General features: G+C 41.6%; 1 protein-coding gene across 1 annotated transcript; it reads left to right on the top strand.

Annotated features, from left to right (window-relative positions):
* Window positions 1-2,075: 2,075 nt before the first annotated feature.
* On the top strand, window positions 2,076-10,919 carry frrs1l (ferric-chelate reductase 1-like; the record flags this gene model as incomplete). Its single annotated transcript, XM_080858502.1, has 5 exons — window positions 2,076-2,286; window positions 2,947-3,031; window positions 9,902-10,040; window positions 10,406-10,652; window positions 10,747-10,919. 5 exons carry the CDS (start codon window positions 2,076-2,078, stop codon window positions 10,917-10,919), a joined length of 855 nt encoding a protein of 284 aa, XP_080714628.1.
* Between the last annotated feature and the right edge of the window lie 1,744 nt (window positions 10,920-12,663).

Below are 12,663 nucleotides of genomic sequence, written 5' to 3'. Positions count from 1 at the left end.
AATAAAGACGTTTTTACACACAGACTGCCCTACCCATACACACATTTCTTCAAGTTGTGAATAGGACCTGCAGCCATTGTCTCTGTGTCAGTCACCCACACCCAGGAGAGACACACTGACATTTAATGGATTTGTGTGTGTGTGTGTGTGTGTGTGTGTGTGTGTGTGTGTGGGAGAGGTTATTAAGATAAGGCAGGTATGCCGTGGGTTCTTCATTACAGGGTGAGGGGATCTCATGGTTCTGTCACCTCCAGCACAGCTGTGGTAATTGGTTAAAGCTATTAGACATGGTGGAGGTGGCAGGGTGTCCATGTGTGCATGTGTATTATTCTGTCTGCATGTGTGTGTGTGTGTGTGTGTGTTTGTGTGTGTGAGGGTGCATGTGAGTGTGTGTGTGTGTGTGTTCCTGTTGTGATGGTAATTGATTAAGGTTATTAGACAGTTCTGAGTGGAATATAATAGCCCAGATAAATGCTGTCTAATTGGCCAAGACTGCTTCGAGTAGGACCAATCGATTGGGTGGAGACGGGGTCAAGTATATGTCTGTGTGTGTGTGTGTGTGTGTGTGATGGGGGAGGGGGTTTCTGATTAAGGGTGAAAGGTCATGTCTGTCTTTAAAGAGTACCAAACTCACACATGCACACCCACAAACACTCACTCACTCACTCACATATACACAAACATATACGTACACATAAACGTGCTACATCATAAAGTCAGACTTGCACACATACACATTTTGAACACCCTCACATGTATCCTCAAAAACACACCTGAATCAAGAAACAATAGTGCCATCTGCTGATGGTAGTATCTATCAACTTGTATTCCTCTGTTTCTTTGTCCATTATGTATGTTTAGTCCAGCATCGCCATCTCATGGTAAACGCTGGTACTGTTAGACTGGAGTTCACAACACAGTGGTGAGTTGAGCATCTTGGTTTTTAACACAGAATCGAAGCATATATCCTTTTGTGTACCTGCAACCACTACATTCAGTAGATGTTTGACATGCTCAACCCTTGCTGGGCACTAGGTTTGAAATGGCACCCCCTTTAAATAGAAAACAAAGAGTGGCTGTGCAGTCACACAAGTCTCCACTCAGAAGGAATACATCTATGTTCAAGACTTATTTAAGAAGAAGTCCGAATATATATTTATGAATACATATCTATTCAAGACTTATTTAAGAATAATACATTTCTATTCCAGACTAATTTAAAAAGATGTCTGAAAGATATGTTTAGATGATGATATTAAGAAGGAGATAAACACGTTGTCTGTACCGTTTTTTTCAGACAGTAAAAGGTCTGTCCTGGCAAGGCAGTAGCCTTCTTTAGGCCTTCTGTAGACCAATGCTCCATGTATACTATCCTGCTCCACACTGGTGAGTTCAGGGTTCCTATTAGTCTACGTATTAATGTGACCAATAATTGCGTGAATTTTTATTTTTGTATGTATTGTTGGTCTGTCTGATTATTTTCGCTAACTCGTGGTTGTCAACATATCAAAACATTGGAATCGTAGTGGGTCTATCATATCACAGTCAAACAAACCCAGCATGAATGAAAACACACTCGTTAAGGACGTCACACGTTCCTATTGGACCAGGATATAAATTCTATTGATTGATAGGGGGGAGGGGCGGACGAAACCATGAACGAAAGAAAAAAAAACACTAAATCAAACCAATCAAACTAAAAATACTAAGTAATATTAATGAAGGCATTTTAGATTGTTTTGTAAGCGTAAAGAGACTTTCCTCACAGACGTTGATGACCCATAGTGACTCTGCCAGCTGTTACAGTAAATCCGTTGCTAATCCCTCTACTTGATGGTTTATTCTCCTCAAGCCTCTCTCGTCGGCCGGAATATCAGAGCTAATTCCCGCGTTATTAGCCTTCTCAGATTCAGATCAAAGCTGTTCAAGCTTTGCGATGCGACGCTAACGGGAGTCAAGCGGAGGCCGTACAGCCGAAACATAAATAATTGCGGCGCAACAAAAAAAGTACGGCTTGAACTGGGATATTGGGATATTAATGTGAATTATAACGTTATTCCAGCTATCGCTCTAGAATGCATCCTACTATGTCCTCGTTTCCTTTACCGCTGTTGCTGCTCCTGGGCCCGGAGCTCTGGATTGGAGTCTCCTCCAGCCCTACCGATGACAGCGCTCTCAGGGGCGGCCATGGGGAGCACGGAGAGCCTGGCCATAAAGAGCACCATAAGGACTCATATAGCACGTTCGCCTCCGAATTCCTGGAGTCCAGATATCTCTCTGATGACGGTAAAACTTTCTGAATAGCAAGTTATGCCTGGCGCATCAAACGAAGATGTCAGGGAACGATAGGGGTTAATGGCGAGGAATTTCAAGCTGAATGTAGAATATCTGGATACTAGGCCATGTTATTATTATAGCCTACCGTGCTATTTACTTTAACTACTGTTGAAAGAACGAACTTGTAATTATCGAAATTTCTGATGTAGCTAGGGAAAATCGTGTGTGTTCTATATCTGTTCGCCTACTGCTGCGATCGCCATCAGCACCATGGTCAGCACCCCGCTGGCGCACTATATTCCAATGCCCCTTATTTTCCTGCCGCCTCGGTTGTCTTCTTTCGTTTTCGATCTTTAATGTTCACAGAATATGCCAGCAGGATTTGCGACTCACTGCTACTGACTGGGTCAGGTTTTAATGAGACATCAAATCATTGTGGATGCAGTGAAAGACAGTGGAGTAATTAAGGGCTACATTCAAACTGATTAGTGTCAGGACATAGCACATCAAACACTCATTTGTTCCCTCCTTAGTATATGCAGAGTTTTCTTGTATCCCTTAATGGTTTGTGAAGAATGCACATGCATTATAATACAGTTAGAATGAGCAAGAGAGTACATAACACCATATCTTGGGGTTGTAATTTCATGTCTGTGTTTTTGATTCCAGGTTACCCTTTTCCCACAGCTCCTCCCGTTGACCCTTTTGCACGAATCAAAGTGATTGACTGTGGAGTAACTAAGGGTTGTGTGAGGTGAGTTTGTGTTCTTCAAGATGTGTTTTCAAGTGGCAGTTAGGTTAGGCACTAAGCTGGATGGAGGTCTGCTCATGTGTCACTAACAAGGCAGATCAAGCAGAAGCCAGAAAATACTGCATTTTTAATGTTTGAACTGAACCCATCCAGACGGACACACATACACGTACACACACACAGAAAGGAAAAGAAAGAAAGAGAGGGAGAGTATTTACTCATTTGTATCTAAAGAACACGGTTCAAATTGCGCCCCTTGAGGCATCATAGAAAAGTTCACAGTTCCAGGGTGCATTAAAAAAGAAAACGTTTTGTACCGTCCTTGTTGTTTACTACGAGCAATTTGCACACTCCTACCTTCCTCTCTGTACCATGTTAATGTTAGTTTACTATGAACACTCCTACCTTTCTCTCTGTACCATGTTAATGTTAGTTTACTATGAACACTCCTACCTTTCTCTCTGTACCATGTTAATGTTAGTTTACTATGAACACTGCTACCCTCCTCTCTGTACCATGTTAATGTTAGTTTACTATGAACACTGCTACCCTCCTCTCTGTACCATGTTAATGTTAGTTTACTATGAACACTGCTACCCTCCTCTCTGTACCATGTTAATGTTAGTTTACTATGAACACTCCTACCTTCCTCTCTGTACCATGTTAATGTTAGTTTACTATGAACACTGCTACCCTCCTCTCTGTACCATGTTAATGTTAGTTTACTATGACCACTGCTACCCTCCTCTCTGTACCATGTTAATGTTAGTTCACTATGAACACTGCTACCCTCCTCTCTGTACCATGTTAATGTTAGTTTACTATGAACACTGCTACCCTCCTCTCTGTACCATGTTAATGTTAGTTCACTATGAACACTGCTACCCTCCTCTCTGTACCATGTTAATGTTAGTTTACTATGAACACTGCTACCCTCCTCTCTGTACCATGTTAATGTTAGTTTACTATGAACACTCCTACCTTTCTCTCTGTACCATGTTATGGTTAGTTTTCAAAAGTTGCCATTTACAGAGGCAGCAGGTACTAATGCTTATTTCTGCGCTCTTAGTCTGGACCACTGGTGTTTCTGCCCTTTTGGGTTTGGGCAAAGCTGTTGCTTCTGTGTCTGAGCTTACATGCACAATTAAACACTCTTCAATCCCGGCCATACAAAGGGTGTAGAGGTTACTGGCACAGCAAGTTGGCTCAGTATACTGTATGTGGCACCACATAAGTGGCTTGTTGTCAAGCATAATGGTGGCCTATTGTCTAAGTGAGGTTACTTGGCCCATTGCAGGCTCTATCAAGATGTGTTGATGAAGCAATGCCACTTGTGTTGGAGGGGTTGGTCAAAAGGACATTATCACAGCTGTGATTGGTCCACATGTTAAGTGCTGCAGGTCATTACAGGCATGGGGATATCATTCACCACCAGCCACACAGAGTGTCATAGTACTTTTAGTTAATGCTTGAACTCGAACCCCGGTATACAGGGTGCCAAACATGCACCCTTAACACAACGGCAGGCTCAATGGCATGGCAGTCAGAGCACATACTCATCTGTAGTGACAATCGCATCGTCACACTGCCCTCAGCTTCACGCACACAGGCATTCCTCGTGCATCCACCAACTGTTATTCTTCCATCCAGAGCGCCCCACACAAAAGTGCCCCACCCATCTATGGAGTCCCTCACACAGGGGTCAACCTAGCGGGCATGCCTCCGATGACCTCACAGCGAGCCATCCCACTTCTGACACCATTTGTAGCGAAGGGAGAGCGTGGTCACCTCACCAAACATGCACTCTGACCAAAAATGCCAAAGAGCCAGGGTCAATGGCATGGCAGGTCAGAGCACATACTCATCTTAAGTGACACTTATTTTAACTCATTAGGCTCATGGTGTTGAAAAAATGTTTTTTTAAATGTATCAAGGCTGTCACTGGAATGGAAAGCACTAGGCAGGTCATTCCACCACCAAGGTTGCACGAATGGAAAGAGTCTTGACTGCTAGTTGCTGAGAGAAGGCAAAGACAGCAGATGCTCATCAGAAGGCGGAAGTGGTTAAGAGGGGAGATAGCGCTGAACAGGGGCGGTTTGTCCATAAGTGCGATTTGGGCAACGTACTGCCAAACTCTAAAGGGAGAGAGTTTTTTTTTCCTGTTTTTCAATTGTCTTGCTTAATGTATACTAAATGGGTCGTAATCATTATCAAAATGAGAGAATTTTTTCAGGAGCCGCAACTGGCGCTGAATCATGGCATTTAAATAGCTCCAGTGGCTATCGTACAGGTAAGAGTGAGGGATTTATTTGGAATTCTAGCAGGAACAGGGAATATTGTGTGACATAGGGTCTGATATTCCGAATATTATAGAGAGAGTGTTAACTGACAAGATCTTGAGACAAAAGCTACGTGCTCAGAGAAATTAACACCCACATTTTGTGCAGTTTTAGTTGGGGTCTATGAAGGCAAAACAAACTGGATTTTGTCGGATAGCTGGCTGTGAATATCAGGAGCTCAGTTTTTTAAAGATTGATTTGAAGGTGTCGATCCCTCATCCAAACTGAAACATCACTTATGCATGCAGAAAATTGGTGCAGACTCTCCCTCCTTTGTTACTATTAACCTATTAAGCTATTAACCCAACTTCATACAAATCAGCCATTTCACTACAACAAAATACAACGTACTGCTTGGACCCTGATGATCTTATAGCTATAGTATATACCTAGCCTGACGATGTCAAACTCATAATTCTAGTCAGAATATGAGTCTGATGCTGAGCCATTGGGCTGTGATTATGGGGCGTGTTTCAACGAACCAGGAAAAAAAATGCCTCTTCGCTCAATTGGATACCTACAACCAATGTTCCCTCTAATTTTTTTCAGCACTGAGCAAATATTTTTTTATTCTGAGCGCACATTTCACCAATGTGAGCAATTCGTAAACCACGCGACCTTACAAAAATGACCACGAGCCTGCGTTAGCCATAGGTTTCCAAAGAGATGACAGCAAATGCATCAATAAGTCTACAAGGTTGGTATTTATCCAATATCCTTTATAATGGCTGGACTTTGGAACATTTTAATGATGGTGTTTTACCAGTCAGTTTAGTTGAACTTAAAGGATCTTTGGTTGAAAATAAATAAGGTTTAGGGAGGTTATGACTGGTTCACTGGTTAAATAAAAGTATCCAAGGTGTTTAGTCATTTCTCAGCAGGTACAACATTTAAGTAGAACTTAATTGAAAGAAAAATGCTAATGCAGTGCTTTACAATAAATATAGTAATTATGGTATATTTTTTCCTAAAGGTAGCCTTTATAAAAAATGTAATAACTGGAGTGGTTTGCAACAAACTAAGCTACAAAACATGTCATTCGAATTACATTGAGGGAGCTAGGCCTATCTGGCTGTTTGGCTCATCTTATCTGCAGGCCTATGGAAGAAACACCTTTCTGACTATACATATGTCAAAATGTTGTTGTAGTTTTCAAGATCACTTTGAAAATATTGGAAATTTCTACCTCAAATCTTCTCGCTTCACGAGTTTGACATAGTGGCATTCATTAGACTGAAACCGCGTTCACAGTCGGCGCTAGATGCTTGGAATGTGCCACAAATGTCGAAGTTGTACCAGATCTGGAAAATGCTCACTTTTCAGCCACCACCTTTTTTCAATAACCATGAACTTGAATTCGACAAATGAGTCCCGGGACCGCATATTATGCTTCCTCCAGAAGCGCTTCAAACCTTTTCGCCAGATTGGTCACGTCATTCAGCCCATGATCAAATTTACTAACTGCACGATCCAACGTGTCCGGCTCAAAGGCAGCCCACTCAGCTCAGGGAAGCGGGCATGCAAGTGCTCACAAACTTTAAGGACAAACAGAATAATATCACTTTTGTTCACTGCATGTTTTCCCACGAGCGAACTATTTTCGCGTTTGCCTCCGAGCATATAAGTATGTCTGAAAGTTTTATCCTACCTGAGTCAGTTTGGACTATTTCATCTAGCCGCTCATGTTTAAACGTTAGGCAGACCTTTTTCTGGGGCACCTGCTCTGCCTTTCTTTTCGCCATGGTAGCCTATAACTGCTGGAGCAGAGACCGGCAAGAGAGCTAAAGGAAATTTTGTATGTAAACATTCTAACGCACATCCGGCTTGGTTGTCAAACATGTCAGTATTTTAAATGTTTATTAACTAGCCTACATCCCCTTTGATGCTCAGATTTTTAAACCCTAAAAAAAAAATCGTTTATGCGGTCTGAAAAATGTGCGTGGTCTGAAAAATATATTGCGCGGCCTCTTCGACTGGCCTGCGCACGCGCGCAGCTTAGAGGGAACATTGCCTACAACTAATCAGGGCCTCGTTTCCCGATAACGACGTATCTTAACGGCCTACGTGGATTTTCGCGACATCGTACACTAAGTAACACTTTCTATTAACGTGCGTTTCCCAACCATCAACTTAAAGTCAGGTGCACGAGCGCAACGTGCACGAGTTCTTAAGTAGCTCTTAGGAGCTGTTTACGCCAGGTTAACCTGTTTACGTTAATGGCTGTGAAATTAGCTAGCCTATGCGTGCATCGAACGTGCAATGTGCACTGAATTCGGGGCGGGGATAGTAACGCCATCTCCAGCAGAGTAGCCTATTTAAACTGTGTTCCCATTGTAAGGACATTTATTACGATCTGTCTGAGAGTGGGCTGTCAAAGCTAGCATCATCGAAGTCATACAGTACAGTAGGCTACATACATTCAATAAAATTAACCTACATTTGAGTCCAACTGCATGACCATTCTTACCCTACACTTACCCTTACAATAAAGAAGTGATCCTATTTCAACCATAACTTCATTTTAAATAATGTCTTTCTTTATGACATTTAGTTTATAGTTTAGACAGCAACGTTGACATCTACAGTATATTCAACTGCATCCACTACATAATCTCAAACTTTATTTGTTGGTAACTCTCCAAAAAGGCTACCATTTACACATTTCTTAATGAAAAGGAAACATGCATCACAATAATACTTCAGTGTAACCTGTACCTATTTGGAGTGCAAATATGTCTTGCCATTACACTACCCAACAGCCCTACGTCTGCTAACACTACTGAATGCATAATTCCTACGGGCACTGCACTAGTTTTGTATAGCCTTATCTTTATTTTCAAATACTCAATAGTCTTTATTTCTATTTTGATGGGAATAGGCAGGTGAAACAATGACATTCTCATGATGTGCTATACACAGAAACATCGTTTGGATTTCTTCTACAATAGGCCGAACGACACCCCTGGATAAGGTGTCGAGGGGGTTGAAGCGTACGTCATGCGTGACTGTATGAGCTATGAAACTAGCGATTTAAAAAAAGTTTCAATGAAGAACATAGTTGCAAATATATATGTATACAACCATATAGCTATAAAGCTACCATATAAGCCAATGGAGTGGTGGCATAAGCGCTAATTGTGCCATAAAACTACTGTTTGAAAGCTTCAGTTAAGACCGACATACTCTGCATTGGTCGCGTAGCACATTTCAGATCAAACCGAGTCATTATAAACATATAAAAAGTTGTGTAGATAGCTTTATTAATGTAAAATATTCCTCGCTTCAAGTAGCCATGTTTTTTTTTTTTAATTCCCCTTTCTTCCGAACGACGGTCGAACGACGCCCCTGGTGGATTAAATCGCTAAGTGTGAAGTTACTACTGGTCCTGACCACACGTAGAATTCTTCTCAACGAAAGATACACTTAAGCTAAGTGTGGCGTTGGGAAACCCGTCTGCAACGTAGGAATCCTCTTACGAGCGATTTCAAGTGCTTTTTAGGCTAAGTGCGCGTTCGGGAAACGAGGCCCTGAGCAACATAGTATGACCATCTGAATATTAAAACTTTTACCGGATCCCCTAAGAAGGACGGCAAAAACATATTTTCGATCGACAAATGCCTTGATCGTGTTTCTCTGTTCCTCTTTCAAAATGAATGCGCTGTCAATATCTGTGAGATATGCCTGCTCACGTACTTATTAGCACTAAGGCTATAGCTAGCTACCATTTGTTTCAATGGCTTTTTTGTCTAACGTTAGCAATAACCTATCAATAATGGTCTTGAGCGCTTCAGTTAAGACCTACAATCCTCGGCAACATTTGTGTTGCACATACACAACTAACCGAGTCAATGTAGACATAAAAAAAGTTGTGTAGATAGCTTTAATCATATAAAATATGTCCCACTAAGCTCCCGAGACGGCGCCATCTTTGTTCGATGTATACTCTATCTATCTAATCAACTCAAGCGTTGGTTGGTCATCTGTCCATCAACGTATAAAGCCCGCCCTTACAATTTGATTGGTTTAGATTGCTTTTTCGACTTTTTCGAAAACTTGAATCTCTCCCAACTAGCTCAAGTCCAGACTGAAGTTCCCAGACCAAAAATGTTGTGGGCGGAGTTCAGGCTGGTATCCAGGCTAGTAGTATACCACTATATTTATAATTTATAGCTATAGTATATAACACTGTATTTATAGCTAATGGCTATAATACATACCACGTTATTTATATCTTATAGCTATAGTATATAACACTGTATTGATATCTTATAGCTATAGTATAACACTTCCTATTATAGCTTCTGTCACATTTCTTATTTTGTATTAGGGGATTGTCACTGTTAATACTTTCAAGAGAAACAAATTCCTTTGTACTACAGGCCGACTATGGGATGTGTATATAATTCCTTTGTACTACAGGTCGAACTATGGGGTGTGTATATAATTCCTTTGTGCTACAGGTCGAACTATGGGATGTGTATATAATTCCTTTGTACTACAGGTCTAACTATGGGGTGTGTATATTTGTGTGTAGATATGGGAAGCCAGGCTGCGATGCAGAAACCTGTGACTACTTCCTGAGCTACAGGCGTATTGGCACAGATGTTGAGTTTGAGCTGAGTGCCGACACAGATGGATGGGTTGCTGTTGGATTCTCATCTGATAAGAAAATGGTAAGAAGGCAAGGGAAATTCGGTTTATAGAGAAATTGCGTATTTGGTAAGGTGGCATGTTTGCCTCTTAAGTGACTGCCCCACAGATTGCAAGCATGCTACACAACTCTCAGTTATTTACACTGTGAGTTTTTGTCAGGCTAAACAAAGTTTAAAAAGGCAGCCCTCTGCCCCCTCTCCCTTCTTTAACCCCCCCCCCCCCCCCCCCCGTTTCTTTTCCTGCCACCAACTGTCGATTTAATGTTAGTTATAACATTAAAATAACTCTTTCTGAGTGCCTTTAGAAATATAAATCTAACCTGAAACCAATAGGTCATTCCAACTGTCTTCAACAGTTTTGTAAAAGGCTCTTGGCTCTTTTTCAGGGAGGTGACGATGTGATGGGTTGTGTTCATGATGACAATGGCCGTGTTCGCATCCACCACTTCTACAACGTGGGCCAGTGGGCTAAAGAGATCAAGCGCAACCCGGCACGAGACGAGGAGGGTGTTTTTGACAATGGACGCGTGACATGTCGCTTCAAACGGCCTCTTTATGTACCCCGTGAGGAAACGCTAGTTGACTTGCACCTCAGCTGGTACTACCTGTTTGCCTGGGGACCTGCCATACAGGGTGAGTAAGTGGCTGTTGTAAAAGTGGATGCCCATTCAGGTGAGTGTCAGTGCTTTTTTGTAAGTTTGACCCCCGTCTTTGACTCCCGTTTCAGGCTCCATCACCAGACACGACATTGACTCTCCACCTGTGTCCGATCACATGATCAGCATTTACAAGTATGTGGACGTCTTTATGCCCTCCACAGCCTACCAGACCTTCAATTCTCCCTTGTGTCTCCTCCTCATCGTTGCCCTCACCTTCTACTTGCTCATGGGCACACCGTAACCATGGTCACAGGGCTGTGGTGAAGAGAATCAGGCGCCAGCCCGGCAGAAGCCTCGGAGAGGAAGGCTGTGAAAGCAATAAAGACTGAGTGAACACTCTGGAAACTAGCTCTATAATGTGACGTTGCACTCTGTTCAGTGTACATCTCTGACCCTGATGTGGTCTTCATGTCAATCTACATTCCATGGGATTTGCACAAGCAAGCAAATAGGCACATCCAGTCAGCTATTTACACCATGCAGCTTCAGTAGGAGAGCAGCTCCATCCCTTTGGTTTACCCTGGTGAGGCTCTTCCGCTGAGCACCAGAGACACAGTACCACACAAACACAGACTGAACACTCTCTCACAGACATCCTGGAGTCCCAGAGGTACATTTACACACAAACACACAAACGCACAAGGTACATTAAAACACAAACGCATTACCACACAATCACACTCTCTCACAGACATGCTGGAGTGCCAGAGGTACATTAACACACAAATACACAAACGCACAAGGTACATTAACAGACAAACACACAAATGCATTAGCCCACAAACACACTCTCTCACAGACATCATGGAGTGCCAGCGGTATGACCAGCAATTCTGTACCTATCCCATGAATTGCTGTTTAACCTCAGAATATAAATCATGCCATTAAAGATGAGTATAGTGTCATATTTCACCTATCGATTAAATTGTTAAACCCTTAAAAACATAACTGTTATACCCTAGTATAAAAACACAACCTACCAATAACACATCAGCACTTAATGCTGCCCTCATGTCATTAAGCACAGTGCATTGTTAGACATGAATACACTCAACAAGAACACAATATCAAATCTCATCTTTATTATTTTTGTGATGTAGACACCACTGATTTACATTTACCATTGATACTACCACTCACCCACTCACACCAGCATAGCAGTAACCCTGAACAGCTGCACAGTATTATTATATTAAGACATAAGATTAACATCTGCTGACACAGAGGAATAAATTAACAACGCTTACTGACTTAATTCCCCCACCCTTGAAAGTCGGCCCTTAGTGTCACTACTTTGATAAAGATCAGTATGGCGATTAGCTTAGAGGAAGAAGAAAAGCCAGTGCTAGACCAATCAAAATCTAGCATTTCTTGTTTAGAAAACACACACTATAGATGGTACACTGAATTTTCTTGATCATATTTTGCTTGCTGCAACTTTTCTTGCTTTTTTTAAAAATAATTCCTGAAAGCATCTTTAATTATGCCTTACAAAGCTGGCATGGTGGTAAGAGGCAACGTACTTCATAATCCTGTTGGTATGCATGAACAAACTGACAATTTAATATCAGTCCGATGTTTGATCATGCTTAATAAATATGTTGTTGGTTTACTTGTAATCCTAGTCTTTCATTTCAATACTTCATGTATGTTGTGCTGTAGAGCAGGGGTCTTCAACAGGGGGTCCGCAGAGGTACTGCAGGGGGGTCGCGAAATCTTTGCTTGATAAAACTCTATTTTTAAATATTTCTAAAAAAAAAAAAAAAAAAATTCAACCAATTTTTTTTTTCACAAATTTAAATGTCTTCCAAATCAGATTTGTATTTATTCCCTTTAAATTTACATTAACATAAATCCAACATATTATAGCGAACGTATAAATTGATCGAGAAGACGTTATCTTTCAGTCCAATCGACACATTCAGCTACCCACAGGAGCTGTCTCAAGCTGGGCACCGGTTCACTCACAGCACCTTTCATGCAAA

The sequence above is a fragment of the Sprattus sprattus genome (assembly GCF_963457725.1).
Source record: "Sprattus sprattus genome assembly, chromosome: 19".
NCBI lineage: Eukaryota > Metazoa > Chordata > Actinopteri > Clupeiformes > Clupeidae > Sprattus > Sprattus sprattus.
This window is presented reverse-complemented; position numbering and strand designations above follow the sequence as displayed.